The sequence below is a fragment of the Oncorhynchus tshawytscha genome, linkage group LG07, assembly GCF_018296145.1.
Source record: "Oncorhynchus tshawytscha isolate Ot180627B linkage group LG07, Otsh_v2.0, whole genome shotgun sequence".
Lineage (NCBI taxonomy): Eukaryota > Metazoa > Chordata > Actinopteri > Salmoniformes > Salmonidae > Oncorhynchus > Oncorhynchus tshawytscha.
In genome coordinates, this window is record NC_056435.1 from 18,735,482 (window position 1) to 18,754,447 (window position 18,966).

The following is an 18,966-nucleotide window of genomic DNA, read 5'->3' on the forward strand; positions in this document are numbered from 1 at the left end:
AGGGGATAATCTAGCCCTGAGAAAAAAGTTTCAGTTTCTTGACAATTTCTCGCATGCAATAACCTTATTTTCTTAGAACAAGAATAGACCAACGAGTTTCAGAAGAAAGTTCTTTGTTTGTGGCCATTTGGAGCCTGTAATCAAACCCACAAATGCTGATCCTCCAGATACTCAACTAGTCTAAAGAAGGCCAGTCTTATTGCTTCTTTAATCAGGACAACAGTTTTCAGCTGTGCTAACATAATTGCAAATGGTTTTCTAATGATCAATTAGCCTTTTAAAATTATAAACTTGGATTAGCTAACACAACCTGCCATTGGAACACGGAGTAATGGTTGCTGATAATGGGCCTCTGTACGCCTATGTAGATATTCCATAAAAAATCTGCAGTTTCCAGCTACAATAGTCATTTATAACATGAACAATGTCGACACTGCATTTCTGATCAATTTGATGTTATTTAAATGGACAAAGAAAATGTGCTTTTCTTTCAAAAACAAGGACATTTCTAAGTGACCTAACTTTTGAACGGTAGTGTACATACACAAACAAATCTCAAAATCTCACTCAGTTTTGTTTTGAATACATTCATATTCACATGTATTCATATACATACAGTATATATACACTACACAGATTGTTATCTGAAACATTTTGACAATGACTTCATACATGTTCTGTAAGAATGTTGAAAGATTCATCAAACATTTTTAACTCAATTCAATAAAGATAGTGGCTTACCAAAAAGAGGCTTACCAAATGAAATGGAGATACGTAAGAATTGCGACACTGCTTTTGTGAAAGATGTTGAGGAAACTGCAATGACTACTGCAAAGTCTATAAACAACTGAGGACGGGTGGAAAAGGAAGTTTCACAGACTTACTTTAGAACTACAGTATGTGTCTGAGAATGTGTAGTCCCCCAGCTATTTTGAGTAGATTAATGACTGAACAGGGCCCTTGAGCAGCGCAATGATAAACACAGACATCTTCTTGATGAGCATGCATATATTACATACAGTGCCTTGTGAAAGTATTCGGCCCCCTTGAACTTTGAGACCTTTTGCCACATTTCAGGCTTCAAACATAAAGATATAAAACTGTATTTTTTTGTGAAGAATCAACAACAAGTGGGACACAATCATGAAGTGGAACGACATTTATTGGATATTTCAAACTTTAACAAATCAAAAACTGAAAAATTGGGCGTGCAAAATTATTCAGCCCCTTTACTTTCAGTGCAGCAAACTCTCTCCAGAAGTTCAGTGAGGATCTCTGAATGATCCAATGTTGACCTAAATGACTAATGATGATAAACACAATCCACCTGTGTGTAATCAAGTCTCCGTATAAATGCACCTGCACTGTGATAGTCTCAGAGGTCTGTTAAAAGCGCAGAGAGCATCATGAAGAACAAGGAACACACCAGGCAGGTCCGAGATACTGTTGTGAAGAAGTTTAAAGCCGGATTTGTATACAAAAAGATTTCCCAAGCTTTAAACATCCCAAGGAGCACTGTGCAAGCGATAATATTGAAATGGAAGGAGTATCAGACCACTGCAAATCTACCAAGACCTGGCCGTCCCTCTAAACTTTCAGCTCATACAAGGAGAAGACTGATCAGAGATGCAGCCAAGAGGCCCATGATCACTCTGGATGAACTGCAGAGATCTACAGCTGAGGTGGGAGACTCTGTCCATAGGACAACAATCAGTCGTATATTGCACAAATCTGGCCTTTATGGAAGAGTGGCAAGAAGAAAGCCATTTCTTAAAGATATCCATAAAAAGTGTTGTTTAAAGTTTGCCACGAGCCACCTGGGAGACACACCAAACATGTGGAAGAAGGTGCTCTGGTCAGATGAAACCAAAATTGAACTTTTTGGCAACAATGCAAAACGTTATGTTTGTCATAAAAGCAACACAGCTCATCACCCTGAACACACCATCCCCAAAGTCAAACATGGTGGTGGCAGCATCATGGTTTGGGCCTGCTTTTCTTCAGCAGGGACAGGGAAGATGGTTATAATTGATGGGAAGATGGATGGAGCCAAATACAGGACCATTCTGGAAGAAAACCTGATGGAGTCTGCAAAAGACCTGAGACTGGGACGGAGATTTGTCTTCCAACAAGACAATGATCCAAAACATAAAGCAAAATCTACAATGGAATGGTTCAAAAATAAACATATCCAGGTGTTAGAATGGCCAAGTCAAAGTCCAGACCTGAATCCAATCGAGAATCTGTGGAAAGAACTGAAAACTGCTGTTCACAAATGCTCTCCATCCAACCTCACTGAGCTCGAGCTGTTTTGCAAGGAGGAATGGGAAAAAATTTCAGTCTCTCGATGTGCAAAACTGATAGAGACATACCCCAAGCGACTTACAGCTGTAATCGCAGCAAAAGGTGGCGCTACAAAGTATTAACTTAAGGGGGCTGAATAATTTTGCACGCCCAATTTTTCAGTTTTTGATTTGTTAAAAAAGTTTGAAATATCCAATAAATGTCGTTCCACTTCATGATTGTGTCCCACTTGTTGTTGATTCTTCACCAAAAAATACAGTTGTATATCTTTATGTTTGAAGCCTGAAATGTGGCAAAAGGTCGCAAAGTTCAAGGGGGCTGAATACTTTCGCAAGGCACTGTATATTACAACTGTTTTCTTTTAGATTCAGCCTTACACTTGATAATTTGACAAAAGGATTATAGATATTCTATAAGGACATCATTTGATGTTAAAAATGGGCAGGAAAGACAATATGTGCCATTCCTACAGGAATGTAATTTTTTAAAATTATAATCCCCTTAGTCTCGGATTTGCACATTTTGTTTCCAGATATAATTATTGCTTTCAGACTCCTGATGCGCAAAATCAAGGAAGTGCGCAAAGTCCCGTGACGATATTCTTTGATGCTCTGTCAGACTATTAAGTGAATACAGGCCCAAAATAGGGACAACAATGAACAAAATATTGTTATTTTAAGATCTTGTATAGTCATTGTGTGGAGGTTTCAAATGAAATGTATTTGTTTTCATGGTTGACAACAGAATAAAATGGCTTTATATCATAATGGCAGATCGCTTCCAGTCTCCTGATGGCCAAAATCAAGCAAGATGATGATGTGCTTTGATCCTATGTGAGACTTTAATACATGTCCAAAATAAGGACACCAATGTTCCACCTTCCCAGATGTTCTTGACCTGAGGGTTGTGTACACTGAACTATAGTAGGGTGCCGGAGCACAAAAAACTACATATCCCACTAGGCCTTTCCACTACACCTGGGCATGAAATAAATAACTTTTGCGCATGCGCAAACACTACTGCTCGGTAGCTGATGCAAGAAACCCGAAACTGACCAGTAGTTTGGGTGATTAAAACATATACTGCAACGGATTTTCATCGTTATCTGACACAACATAGTCTGGAAACATGTCGGGAGACGACGAGGTAACGAATTCAATTTTACCATTGTAATTCGTGTTTATGAGAAACATAATTATGGCCTACACACGTGTGACAATGAGGCAGCTAGCTAAGGTCTAACGTTAGCCACCCCATGTTATTGCTGGTTAGATAGCTGCTTCATCTCCTTAAAATTGTCAGTAAAACCCTAGACATGTACTGTAGCTAACTATTTGTCATTGTGCGACCGTGTCCGATTGATTGTTGATATTTTGCTGACTGTTGGTGGGTGTCAATTCAGTACCTATCTAACGGTAGTTTTTGATTGTGTGTTTTGTTAGGTTAGTGCTTCATCCCTGCTAGCTACGTTACCCAGCTAGTTTGCTTCTTCCCGCAACGAGACATTTTACAGATGTTTATGCGGAAGCTTCGCAGCCTGGCGTTCCTTCATCGACCAAACCTAAACTAACGTTATTCGGGTTCGTCAAAATAACGTTTCCCGTCAGAGCCAGCGGCATATCCATTATCTCTAGGAACAATAGTTACGATTCGTTGGGTTGAATAAATGTGTCCTTTATCAGATAAGCGTTTGAAACACGTTTTTATCCAGGGTCTCCCATTTTTTTCCGCCTGTGGGCTGCCATTGTAGTCCATTCTAGACCACACGGTCCAAGAGAGTAAACTACCATGTAAACTCCAACTTCTACAGGCGGAAAATGGGAGACCCTGGATAAATGTTTTAAACGCTTATTTGATAGCGAAGGCCACATTAGAGCCCTAGCCATGCCCCCGACGTTAAGGCCCTATATCAGGCCCGATTTGCTTCTGCCATATTTAAGGCCCGGCCCTACTCGAAATCAGAAATAACTTCCTGCGTTAGTAAATCCATTAGCTGTTATTTTCTTTCAGTCATTGCTCCCTACACACAGCTCACCCCTCCCGTGGCAGCTATGAGTGTCTTAAAAAACGGCTTAGCTGGGGTTGCTCTGCGCAGTGAGTAAACATGAGAGAGCTGTTAGCTACTTTTCATCACTCTAAACTAAAGGAACATTATTTTATGTTAAATTCCTCCTGTCTTATATTTGGGCTCCCGAGTGGTGGCGCAGCGGTCTATGGCACTGCATCTCAGTGCAAGAAGTGTCACTACAGTCCCTGGTTCGAATCCAGGCAGTATCACATCCGGCCATGATTGGAAGTCCCATAGGGCGGCACACAATTTGCCTACTGTCATTGTGTTGCCATAATTGTAAATAAGAATGTATTCTAAATTGACTTGCCTAAGTAAAAAAAAATATATATATTTTTTAAAGGCTGAAGCATTTCTGACACCATGCTATGATCTTAGTCAGTTATGTTACTGCAGAGCATGAGCAAATGGCTCAGCTTCAAAATGTTTGTGAAGCCCAGCCCGTATCCTAGTTATTGATGTGAAAAAAACAGGCCCTCCCTAACCCGTAGATATTGTCGGGTTCCGTCAGGCAGCAGAGCTCTAGGGCACGTTCAACTAGAGGTCGGAAGATTTCATAACAATCTGTAATCAGCCTTTTTGGACACCAATTACATTGCAATCCACGGAGAGACTGCGTGGCAGGCTGATCACCTGTTACGCGAGTGCAGCATCAAAAGGACCTTGTGGCTGCAAGGAGCCATGGTAAGTTGCTAGCTAGCATTAAACTAATCTTATAAAAAACAATCAATCTTCAATCACTAGTTAACTACACATAGTTTATGATATTACTAGGTTAACTGGCGTTTCCTGCGTTGCATATAATCAATGCGGTGCCCGTTAATTTATCATCGAATCACAGCCTATTTCAACTTCGCCAAACGGGTGATGATTTAACAAAAACGCAATGGCGAAAAAGCACAATCGTGGCACAAGTGTACCTAACCATAAACATCAAAGCCTTTCTTAAAATCAACACAAAAGTATTTTTTTTAGCCCTGCATATTTAGTATTAAAAAAATCATGTTAGCGGGCAATATTAACAAGGGAAGTTGTCACTTGTCTTGCGTTCAGTGCAAGCAGAGTCAGGGTATATGCATTTCCACCCCACTGATCCTCAACACTGGGGCCCCACAAGGGTGTGTTCTGAGCCCTCTCCTGTACTCCCTGTTCACCCACGACTGCGTGGCCACGCACGCCTCCAACTCAATCATCAAGTTTGAGGACGACACAACAGTGGTAGGCTTGATTACCAACAACGACGAGACGGCCTACAGGGAGGAGGTGAGGGCCCTCGGAGTGTGGTGTCAGGAAAATAACCTCACACTCAACGTCGACAAAACTAAGGATATGATTGTGGACTTCAGGAAACAGCAGAGGGAACACCCCCCTATCCACATCGATGGAACAGTAGTGGAGAGGGTAGTAAGTTTTAAGTTCCTCGGCGTACACATCACAAACTGAATTGGTCCACCCACACAGACAGCATCGTGAAGAAGGCGCAGCAGCGCCACTTCAACCTCAGGAGGCTGAAGAAATTCGGCTTGTCACCAAAAGCACTCACAAACTTCTACAGATGCACAATCGAGAGCATCCTGTCGGGCTGTATCACCGCCTGGTACGGCAACTGCTCCGCCCAGAACCTTAAGGCTCTCCAGAGGGTAGTGAGGTCTGCACAACGCATCACCGGGGGCAAACTACCTGCCCTCCAGGACACCTACACCACCCGATGTCACAGGAAGGCCATAAAGATCATCAAGGACAACAACCACCCGAGCCACTGCCTGTTCACCCCGCTATCATCCAGAAGGCGAGGTCAGTACAGGTGCATCAAAGCTGGGACCGAGAGACTGAAAAACAGCTTCTATCACAAGGCCATCAGACTGTTAAACAGCCACCACTAACATTGAGTGGCTGCTGCCAACACACTGACTCAACTCCAGCCACTTTAATAATGGGAAATGATGTAAAATATATCACTAGCCACTTTAAACAATGCTACCTAATATAATGTTTACATACCCTACATTATTCATCTCATATGTATATGTATATACTGTACTCTCATCTACTGCATCTTTTTGTAATACATGTATCACTAGCCACTTTAACTATGCCACTTTGTTTACATACTCATCTAATATGTATATACTGCACTCAATACCATCTACTGTATCTTGCCTATGCCGCTCTGTACCATCACTCACTCGTATATCTTTATGTACATATTCTTTATCCCCTTACACTTGTGTCTATAAGGTAGTAGTTTTGGAATTGTTAGCTAGATTACTTGTTGGTTATTACTGCATTGTCGGAACTAGAAGCACAAGCATTTCGCTACACTCGCATTAACATCTGCTAACCATGTGTATGTGACAAATACAATTTGATTTGATTTGACAGTTTGGGCCGCCTGGCTTGTTGCGAACTGTGTTGAGACCATTTCTTCCTAACAAAAAACGTAATTAATTTGCTAGATTTTTACATAATTATGAAGTAACATTGAAGGTTGTGCAATGTAACAGCAATATCTAGACTTAAGGTTGACACCCGTTTGATAAAATACAGAACGGTTCTGTAATTTCACTGAAAGAATAAACGTTTTGTTTTCAAAATGATAATTTCTGGATTTTACCATATTAATGACCAAAGGCTTGTCTTTCTGTGTGGTTATTATAATTTGATAGAGCAGTCTGACTGAGCGATGGTAGGCAGCAGCAGGCTCGTGAGCATTAATTCAAACATGACTTTACTGTGTTTGCCAGCAAGCTCTTAGCAATGCTTGAAGCACAGCACTGTTTATGACTTCAATCCTATCAACTCCCGAGATTAGGCTGGCAATACTAGTGCCTATAAGAACATCCAATGGTCAAAAGTATATGAAATATAAATGGTCTAGAGATTGTCGACGCATCAATTATTATAACTACAACTTAAAACTTCTTATCTGGGAATATTGAGAAGTTAAAAGGAACCACCAGCTTTCACATGTTCTGAGCAAGGAACTTAAACGTTAGCTTTTTTACATGGCACATATTGCACTTTTACTTCTCCCACACTGTTTTTGCATTATTTAAACCAAATTGAACATGTTTCATGGAGACTAAATAGATTTTGTATTATATTAAGTTCAAATAAGTGTTCATTGTTCTAATTGTCATGATTACAAATATATAAACAATATTGGCCGATTCTAATCGGTATCGGCTTTTTTTGGTCCTCCAATAATCGCTATCGCAAGTTGAAAAATCCTAATCGGTCGACCTCTACATTCAACCCAACGAATCATAAGTGTTGTTCCCAGAGATATTGGGGTATGCCTCTGTTGACTGTAAAAATTATTTTTGTGTAACCAAATATATTAGGTTTAGTAAACAATCACTCGTTGCGGGACGAAGCAAGTTAGCTATATTTGCAAGATTAATGCTGACACCGTCATAGGGGTCAGCCGTTCATAACACGTTCCGTTTGTGCTTTGCAGATGATATTTGATCCCAACATGTCCAAGAAGAAGAAAAAGAAGAAGAAGCCTTTCATGCTAGATGAAGAAGGAGGGGACGGTGCCAGTGAGGATGCTCCACAGCCAGAAGCAAAGGAGGTGGAGGTGGATGGAGGAGAGGACAGAGAGGTGGACTTTGACGAGGATGACGGAAGGAGGAAAGGTGAGGAAGTAACAGGGCCCTCAGGTGCCTTAACATAATATAAACTAAAAAGGTGGCTTTGCATGTGTCTGACTTATAAGATCTTTTGTAAGTAAGACTTTTTGATCTTGGTATGTTTGCCAGAAATCTCTGATGACCTGGATGACTTAAACTTCTTCAACCAGAAGAAGAAGAAAAAGAAAAAGCCAAAGACATTTGACAATGATGTAGAGGAGGGAATAAAGGTACGTTTTGGGTTAAGTGCCCAGATAGCTGGCCAGTGGGCCTTACTTAGCGTGTAGAATGTTGACTTTCTTTTAACCTGTTTTCATAAGTGTCTATTAAATTATGGAAATGTTTGACTTCTCTACAAAATGGATTCCTGTCAACCTTGTAGGTGGTGGATATGTCTCATAGATTAGGGATAAGATGGATCCTTGCTTTTTGTAGCTTTAATTATACACTGGGTGTACAAAACCATTAGGATATAGACTGACATGGTGAATCCAGGTAAAAGCTATGATCCTTTATTGATGTCACTTGTTATTAAATCAATCCACTTCCAATCAGTGTTGGTGAAGGGGGCGAGACAGGTAATAGAAGGGGAAGACGGGTTAAGAAAGATTTTAAGCCTTGAGACAATTGAGACATGGAATGTATGTGTGTGCCATTGGGGGTGAATGGGCAGACAAAATATAAGGAGAACCAGTTTGTGTCAAGAACTGAAACGCTGATGGGGTTTTCATGCTCAGTTTCCCATGTATATCAAGAATGGTCCACCACTAAGCTTGGGCGTAAATAGCCACGGGGTGGTTTTTCAATACCGTTTAAACTTTCAAGTTTTTCAATACATATTAATATTTGCAGATGTTTTTTAACTAAATACCTGCATTCAACTTGTGTAATGCATTAGGGGATGAAGCACATTGAGTTCTTATTTCACCGGTCACCTTATTTTGCATTTTGAAGCTTACTTAGTTCTCCAGAACAGTTGAGCCAGTCACATGTTTGTAAATAAGACAATGAGACAAAGCGGGAGCAGGTGACTCCAGCTGCGTATTGACACGGGTGACGTTTTATATTGAAAGTGATTTTTTTGCTTCAATAGAGTGATCAGGGAGGTGCAACTATACTTTTCCTTCACAGAACGTACATCACTGCAACCCATTCAGCTGAAAATGGTTAATTTTCATCAGATGACAACAGAAGTGCAACGCTATTTGATTTTGACTATCTATGTTTACAAAACGCAGCAATATATTTGAACTTTTTCCCTGTGTGAAAAACAGAATTACGTGTTAACACAACCCCTAGTTTAACTTGCTATATCTAAGTGGCTGAATTAATAAGGTGACGGGGTATCATATTGTGTTAGCACTCTACTCTATTTGAGAAGTCAAAGACCTTTGGATTAGTTATCTGTACAGCTGCCGCTGCTATCTTGAGGCGGCAGGTCGACTAGTGGTTAGAGCGTTGGGCCAGTTAGCGAAAGGCTGCTAGATCGAGTCCCGGAGCTGACAAGGTAAAAATCTGCCGTTCTGCCCCTGAACAAGGCAGTTAACCCATTGTTCCTAGGCATTTGTTCTTAAATAACTCGCCTTGTTAAATAAAATAAAATCTAAATTTCCTTGCGCCCCCCCTCTTCGTTCTGGCCCATCTGCTCCTCTTCTCCGAGCAGAGCAGGCAGGCCTGTTGCTCTAGCGACTCCAGACTCCACACAGACACAGCTCGTAGACACAGATGGGGTTAGTTCTAAAAAAATATTTGGTTAAGGTATATATGTTGTTGGAGAGCCCGTACCGCATGCGTCAATTTTGTTCATATCTCTCCTTCAGTCACTTGTAAATATCCAAACTCAACAAAAATGACATTCGGTAGCTCCTACATACATATGCATAACTTTATGAGCATATTTAGCTTGCAGCCTCCATTAAAATTCGCTGTTTTGCATTTTGATAATGGACACCCTTGGGCTTTCTTTTGCATTTCTGGTACCCCCTTGTGAACTAAACTGGTAATACCATGTATTCCGTGGTGAGAGGACAGTATGACGATATGACAATCTGGATACCGCCGAACCCTATCTATTACCCAACGGACATCCAGCCAACTTGACACAACTGTGGGGAAGCATTGGCGTCAACATGGGCCAACCTCCCTGTTCAACACTTCTGACACCTTGTAGAGTCCAATTGAGGCTGTTCTGAGGGCAAAAAGGGGGTGTACCTCCAATATGAGGAAGGTGTTCCTAAAGTTCTTGTACACTCAGTGTACGGTGTATGACTTTCTGTGTTGTGGCTTGACGTGTTAAATTTCTCCTGTGATGGAAATCAGTCAGGGTTTCTGGAGAGGTTGTTTTTGAGATCAGTGTAGATCCGTACTAAAATATCTCTGGGTTTTGGACATGACAGCCTAATACAGACAGAATCGGTTCTACAAAATATATTCTCAAATTTTATTTTCTCTTGTTACGCTGTGTGCACTGAACAGACATGCTTGATTTTTGATCAAACACCAGTGTTCAGATGAAGGGAATAAAACATTTTTTATAATGCGCACCTCAGCAGCGCTCAACACACAGCAGTGTGTAGCCTACTGTAGCTGCTGGCAAAGTCATTCAAAGCCAGTTCTTCTATCACTCAGGATGCATCTTTCCAGTGCTATTATTTTTGCCATGTAATGTTATTAACCTCTCTAGGGTACGTGTCCCATCTGGCCAACATCCAGTGAGGTTGCAGAGCGCCAAATTAAATTACAGAAATGCTCATTATAAAAATTCAGGAATCAAAACATATTTTACATAGGTTTAAAGATTAACTTCTTGTTAAACCAACCAGTGTCATATTTATAAAATGCTTTTCGGCGAAAGCATACCTAGCCCAGAACACAGCCCTGTTGACAAATTATTACAAACAGTAACCAGCCAAGCAGAAGCGTTACAAAACTCAGAAAGAGATAAATTAATCCCTTACCTTTGATCTTCATATGGTGGCAATTAGAAGACATTAATTTACTCAATAAATGTTCCTTTTGTTCGATGAAGTCTCTTTATATCCAAAAACCTGTTTTGTTAGCGTGTTTTGTTCAGTAATCCACAGGCTCAAAATCAGTCAAAACAATCAGACAAATCCAAATTGTATCTGTAAAGGTCATAGAAACATGTCAAACGATGTTTATATTCAAGCCTCAGGTTGTTTTTTAGCCTAAATTATCTATAATATTTCAACCGGACAATAACGTCGTCAATATAAAAGGTAAACAAGAAATGCACATACGCCTGAAAAAGCTCTGCGACACGTTAGTGTTAGGGTCAACTCGTTCAGACTGGTCTTGCTCCCTCATAAGAATACAAGCCTGAAACGATTTCTAAAGACTGTTGAGATCTAGTGGAAGGCATAGGAACTACAAATGGAGCCCTAAGTCAATGGATACTGTAATGGCTTTGAAAAGAAAAAAAAGAAAGGAAAAAAAAACTACTTCCTGAATGGATTTCTCTGGTTTTCGCCTGCTAAATCAGTTCTGTTATACTCACACACTATTTTAACAGTTATAAGCATATCATATCTTCTGGGCTCGAGTAGCAGGCCATTGAATTTGGGCATGCTTTTCATCCAAAATTCCAAATGCTGCCCCTTACCCTCGAGAGGTTAAAACAAAATCAGACAACCCCATGGTAGAATAGTTGACCTATTTACATAGTTAGCTTGTGTTCTATGCCAGATAAATATTCCTCTCAATGCACATTGAAGAGCCGAGAGCAGTAGGAGGGAAACATGTATTCTGACAAGCAGTCAATGCACAACAATTCTAATGCAATCGTGGGAAAAAACGTTTGAAAGCCGTTTTGGCCTTTGCAAAAAAAAAAGGACGATCCCTGTTTTACATTGCTATCACATTCATTTCTGTACTCATTCAATTGTGCGTGGAATCTTTTTTACAAATGCAGTTTTAGAACCAGAGTTTCAAGCATGGTTTAGGCACAGCTGAGCAACAGAGCTCTTAAAGGTGCAATGACATTTCTGTAATAGAGACATAAATTATTCAACCAAATTACATTTTTATTAGACAATAATGATAATTCATAATAACAACCAGGATGTTGTCCAAAGGGGCAAGCCACTATGCTTCATCAGTTGGGCTACAGGTGATAATGCTTATTGCTAATAGCACATCTGATAATATGCACCATGCATAGGCTATGCAGTGCATTCCACATTTTGCTACGTTACAGCCGTATTCTAAAAAAACATTTTTTTATCCCCTCAACACACAATACCCCATAATGACATAGCAAAAACATGTTTTTTTGCAAATGTATTCAAAATAAACAGGGTGGGAAAAGTATGTGAACCCTTTGATTTAATAACTGGTTGACCCTCCTTTGGCAGCAATAACCTCAACCAAATGTTTACTGTAGGATCAGATCAGTCATGCCACAGCATCTCAATCAGGTTGAGGTCAGGACTCTGACTGGGCCACTCCAGAAGGAATATGTTCGTCTGTTGATGATTTTCTAATGTGTTTTGGGTCATTGTCCTTTTGTATCACCCAACTTCTGTTGAGCTTAAATTCGCAGACAGCCTAACAGTCTCCTGCAAAATGTCTTGTTATCTTAGGAATTCATTTTGTGCGGTTCTTTTTTTTTTTTTCACAGTGTTGTGTGTGTAGTTTCATCTGTCCACAGAATATTTTGCCAGTAGCGCTTGGGAACATCCAGTTGCACTTTTGCTAACTTCAGATGTGCAGCAATGTTTTTTGGACAGAAGTGTCTTCCGTGGTGTACTCCCATGAACACCATTCTTGTTTAGTGTGTTACATATCGTAGACTCGTCAGAGATGTTAGCATGTTCCAGAGATTTCTGTAAGTCTATCTGACACTCTAGGATTCTTAACCTTATTGAGCATTCTGTGCTGTGCTCTTGCAGTCATCTTTGCAGGACGGCCACTTTCTAGGGAGAGTAGCAACAGTGCTGACATCAAGGTCTTATGTCTTCTGAGATCTCTTTTTGTTTGAGGCATGGTTCACATCAGGCAATGCTTCTTGTGAATAGCAAACTCACATTTTGTGATTGTTTCTTATTGGGCAATGCAGCTCTATCCAACATCTCTAATCTCATTGATTGGAGTCCAGGTTAGCTGACTCCTGACTCCAATTAGCTTTTGGAGAAGTCATTAGCCTAGGAGTTCACTTACTTTTTCCAACCTACACTGAATGTTTAAATTATGTATTCAATATAAGTAAGAAATACAATGATTTGTGTTATTAGTTTAAGCACAGTCTTGTTATGACTTAGATGAAGATCATATCAAATTTGATGACCAATTTATCCAGGTAATTCCAAAGGGTTCACAATTTCTTTCCAGTAAGTAATTCAGACCTTTTACTCAGTACATTGTTGAAGCACTTTTGGCAGTGATTACAGCCTTGAGTCTTGGGTATGACGCTACAAGCTTGCCTCACCTGTATTTGGAGAGTTTCTCCCATTCTTCTCTGTAGATCCTCTCAAGCTCTGTCAGGTTGGATGGGGGAGTGTCGCTGCACAGTTATTTTCAGGTCTGTCCAGAGATGTCTGAGGCTTTAGATACCTTTTGGGTAACTCCAAGCGGGATGTCATGTGCCTTTTACTGAGGAGTGGCTTCCGTCTGGCCATCTACCATGAATGCCATATTGGTGGGAGTGCTGCAGAGATGGTTGTCCTTCTGGAAGGTTCTACCATCTCCACAGAGGAACTCTAGATCTTTCAGTAACCATTGAGTTCTTGATCACCTTCCTGGACATGGCCCTTCTCCCCCAAATGCTCAGTTTGGCCGGGCGGCCAGCTCAAGGAAGAGTCCAAACTTCTTCCATTTAAGAATGATGGAGGCCACTGTGTTCTTGGACTTTTCAATGCGCCAAACTTTTTTAGTACCCTTCCCCAGATCTGTGCCCCAACACAATCCTGTCTCGGAGGTGTATGGACAATTTCTTCGACCTCGTGGCTTGGTTTTTTTCTCTGACATGCACTGTCAACTGTGGGACCTTTTTATAGACAGGTGTGTGCCTTTCCAAGTCATGCCCAATCATTTGAATTTACCACAAGTGGACTCTAATAAAGTTGTAGAAACATCTCAAGAATGATCAATGAAAACAGGATGCACCTGAGCTCAATTTAGAATCTCATAGCAAAGGGTCTGAATGTAATTTAAGATATAATTTGCCAACATTTCTAAAAACCTGCTTTCGCTTTGTCATTATGGGGCGTTCTTTGTAGATTGAGGAAATGGTTGTATTTAATCCATTTTAGAATAAGGCTGTAAAGTAGCAATGTGGACGAAGTCATGGGGTTTGACATTTTTAAAAGTATGTTATTGGGCCCATTTCTGGAGGTGGAAATTATATTTTAATGTGTGTCAGCATAATTTTGTCATTGATTTTAGAGTAAATGTCCTTTTAAAAAGTCACCGGAACTGAGCTCAGTGCTATATAAAAATGTTCCTGGAAGGACCCCCTAAGCAAGGAGAATAGAGTTGGTCAAACTCTGTTTAATACATGCACAAAATGATCCTCTGTCCCTGAAAGTATGATGCGCATGACTTTCTTTACATGAATGTGGGGGTTAACGTGGCCCCTTACACTCGATCTGAGATGGACTTGAGTTTCGGTCATGGGATTATTTTTTACATTTTTATTAGCCCCTGCTTTTATGTATTCAGTTGACTTTATTCTATAACTGTCCATACACAGGAGCTGAAAATTGAGACCGAGCCCCCTGAAACCAACGGAGAGGGCGACTTGATGTTAGAACTAGGAAAAAAGAAAAGGAAGTCCAAGGCTGTGAATTTCGACATGGATGACGACATGGAAATCAAAGATGACGGTGAGTGTACTGAATTCACAGGCTGGATAAATGTTGAAAGCCGTTAAAATGCAAACTGACATTTGCCCTTTCTCATACCTTGTGGTTTAAAGCCCAGGAAGACGACGATGGAAAGAACACTGACGACATCACGTTCAGCAGCACACAGTTGGGCCCTGCGTGGGCGGGCTCAGAGAGAGACTACACATATGACGAGGTACAATCTGAGTCAGTAGGTCAAGATACTTCCCTTAAAGCTGCAATATGTAACTTTTTGGGCGACCTGACCAAACCAACATAGAAATGCGAGTTATAGATCTGTCACTAATTGAAAGCAAGTCTAAGAAGCTGTAGATCTGGTCTGTGTGTGCTAATTCTATGCTTACCGTTCTTAAGTGTAGTTTCAGGTCTATCTTTCGGTTTTGTACACCAGCTTCAAACAGTTAAATACAATATTTTGGGTTATTGAAAATATATTTCACAGCGGTTTAGATGGTACAATTATTCTCTACACTGCTACATTGCTTGTTTTGTGACATAAATAGAAATTTGGCAAATTATTAGAATTTTAGCAACCAGGAAATGGCAGCATGATTTCTGCATATTGTACATAAAAATTAAAAATAAAGATTTGAGGAATATTACATCAGAGTATATTACACTAGGCATTTTCATCACAGAGACCTAAGCTGTACGACAAGATGTCAGGTCATCATGACCTTAAATAAAGGAATGTTTACTTACATCTTCATTAGAAAATTATTGGTCAAATCCTATTGAAGCCAATGTCTTTCAGTGGTGTTTCCCAAGTATTTAGTTCTACAATCCAGGCTGATTCATCTCCCTCCCTTGTAGCTGCTGAACCGTGTCTTTCAAATCATGCGGGAGAAGAATCCTGACATGGTGGCTGGGGAGAAGCGGAAGTTTGTCATGAAGCCTCCCCAGGTGGTCCGAGTAGGCACCAAGAAGTCATCCTTTGTCAACTTCACCGACATCTGCAAACTGTGAGAATACCATTAGATGTGCTGTTGAAGTTTTTAGAGATGTTGAGGTTTAATAATGACTTAGTCTCCCTTGTTGAATCACATTATTTTGCGTCATTAGTGCCCTTACTGTAATTTTTCTTGACAGGTTGCATCGGCAGCCAAAACATCTCCTGGCCTTCTTGTTGGCTGAGCTTGGAACAAGGTAAGGTTTTGGTCAGCAAGTGAAGGAAAGCATTTATCTGCTACGTTAAACATTTATTTTTTATATACAGTGGGGAAACAAGTATTTGATACACTGCCGATTTAGCAGGTTTTCCTACTTACAATGTAGAGGTCATGTAGAGGTCTGTCATTTTTTATCATAGGTACAATTCAACTGTGAGAGACTGAATCTAAAACAAAAATCCAGAAAATCACATTTAATGATTTTTAAGTAATTAATTTGCATTTTATTGCATGACATAAGTATTTGATACATCAGAAAAGCAAAACTTAATATTTGGTACAGAAACCTTTGTTTGGAAATACAGAGATCATACGTTTCCTGTAGTTCTTGACCAGGTTTGCACACACTGCAGCAGGGATTTTGGCCCACTCCTCCATACAGACCTTCTCCAGATCCTTCAGGTTTCGGGGCTGTCACTGGGCAATACGGACTTTCAGCTCCCTCCAAAGATTTTCTATTGGGTTCAGGTCTGGAGACTGGCTAGGCCACTCCAGGACCTTGAGATGCTTCTTACGGAGCCACTCCTTAGTTGCCCTGGCTGTGTGTTTCGGGTCGTTGTCATGCTGGAAGACCCAGCCACGACCCATCTTCAATGCTCTTACTGAGGGAAGGAGGTTGTTGGCCAAGATCTCGCGATACATGGCCCCATCCATCCTCCCCTCAGTACGGTGCAGTCGTCCTGTCCCCTTTGCAGAAAAGCATCCCCAATGAATGATGTTTCCACCTCCATGCTTCACGGTTGGGATGGTGTTCTTGGGGTTGTACTCATCCTTCTTCTTCCTCCAAACACGGCGAGTGGAGTTTAGACCAAAAAGCTCTATTTTTGTCTCATCAGACTATATGACCTTCTCCCATTCCTCCTCTGGATCATCCAGATGGTCATTGGCAAACTTCAGACGGGCCTGGACATGCGCTGGCTTGAGCAGGGGGACCTTGCGTGCGCTGCAGGATTTTAATCCATGACGGCGTAGTGTGTTACTAATGGTTTTCTTTGAGACTGTGGTCCCAGCTCTCTTCAGGTCGTTGACCAGGTCCTGCCGTGTAATTCTGGGCTGATCCCTCACCTTCCTCATGATCATTGATGCCCCACGAGGTGAGACCTTGCATGGAGCCCCAGACCGAGGGTGATTGACCGTCATCTTGAACTTCTTCCATTTTCTAATAATTGCGGCAACAGTTGTTGCCTTATAAGCTGCTTGCCTATTGTCCTCTAGCCCATCCCAGCCTTGTGCAGGTCTACAATTTCACCCCTGATGTCCTTACACAGCTCTGTGGTCTTGGCCATTGTGGAGAGGTTGGAGTCTGTTTGATTGAGTGTGTGTGGACAGGTGTCTTTTATACAGGAGTTCAAACAGGTGCAGTTAATACAGATAATGAGTGGAGAACAGGAGGGCTTCTTAAAGAAAAACTAACAGAGAATCTGTGAGAGATGGAATTTTTACTGGTTGGTAGGTGATCAAATAGTTATGTCATGCAATAAAATGCAAATGAATTACTTAAAAATCATACAATGTGATTTTCTGGATTTTTGTTTTATATTCCATCTCTCACAGTTGAAGTGTACCTATGATAAAATATACAGACCTCTACATGCTTTGTAAGTAGGAAACACTGCTGATTTTGCAGGTTATCAAATACTTGTTCTCCCCACTGTATATTAGAAAATGAATGTGTATGGAGGATATGAATTTATGACTAAAACTATTTTTATTGCAACAGTGGCTCTATAGACGGAACTAATCAGCTCATCATCAAAGGAAGATTCCAGCAGAAACAGATAGAGAATGTCTTACGAAGATATATTAGTAAGTGCTCATGTTGACAATTGTCCTACCTTTGTACGCATCTCTGAACTCGTGATTTAATTCTGATTTCAGTTAATCACTGCAAATGAGAGGATGACGACAATCTAATGTACTTTAAAAAAAAGTTTAATTAAAATGATAGTGGTCCGACTTTGCAATTTGCTAGCCATGTTCATAACAAGACTTGCTTGGTTGTGAGCTGTTCCTCTAGGATTTAGCGAGGGCGATATGTAATTTTTGCAAAATATACAATTCCGTACATACTGTTCAAGGGTTTGCAAATTTGACCAGTTACGGCGCTATTTCCACAACAGTTAAATCAGTGCAATATTATCGCATAAAACGGATTTATCAGCGCAGTACAAAAAGCCAGTTAGCAATTTCAACCAATCACCTGACCTTCACAGCATAATATGGTTAAATCAAACCAGATGCCAACAATTCCCAATCTCATCCAAGTTTTTCTATCCCCTTTTTAGAGGAGTATGTGACGTGCCATACATGTCGCTCCCCCGACACTATCCTCCAGAAGGACACACGACTCTACTTCCTACAGTGCGAGACCTGCCACTCCCGCTGTTCCGTCGCCAGCATCAAGGCAGGTTTCCAGGCAGTCACAGGCAAGAGGGCTCAGCTCCGTGCCAAAGCCAATTAAAACCACCACCGCTGCCCCCTCTCCCCCATCTGTGCTCTGTTTCTCTCTCAGAAGCGGAGTGGACAGGATGGGGCAGGCTGGACGCTTTTATGGACCGTCTGTGGATTTGTTACCTATTGTAAAGAAATGAATAAATCGTATACCATCTGGGTGATCAGACGCAGTCTATATTTTCTAATTCCATTATCCATCACTATGGTGGACCAGGGTAATTTAATTGAATATGTAATTTAATATATAAGCATTGTTTATTCGATACTACTAGATAAATCCATTATTTTGTTCAGACCATCCCTCTTGTGCACCAGTTTCTTAGCTTCCAAAAGTATGAATTCAGTATTATGAATGCCAAATTAAGTCCATATTAGGGTATGTTCAAACAGACAAACTGATGTGGGATAATTTGCTTTGGGGGAGGGGCTACAGTTGTGTTGCACTGTCAGAAAAGTTGCTAATACAGTTGAAG

At 40.7% G+C, this 18,966-nt stretch overlaps 1 protein-coding gene across 1 annotated transcript; it reads left to right on the plus strand.

Moving 5' to 3' along the window:
• The first annotated feature begins 3,292 nt into the window (after positions 1 to 3,292).
• LOC112254109 (eukaryotic translation initiation factor 2 subunit 2) lies at positions 3,293 to 18,659 on the plus strand. The gene is made up of 9 exons (XM_024426338.2): positions 3,293 to 3,450; positions 7,833 to 8,013; positions 8,137 to 8,237; positions 14,717 to 14,849; positions 14,942 to 15,045; positions 15,684 to 15,832; positions 15,960 to 16,016; positions 17,760 to 17,845; positions 18,325 to 18,659. The coding sequence occupies exons 1-9, from the start codon at positions 3,433 to 3,435 to the stop codon at positions 18,498 to 18,500; spliced, it is 1,005 nt and encodes a 334-aa protein (XP_024282106.1). The 5' UTR covers positions 3,293 to 3,432; the 3' UTR covers positions 18,501 to 18,659.
• The last annotated feature ends 307 nt before the right edge of the window (positions 18,660 to 18,966 follow it).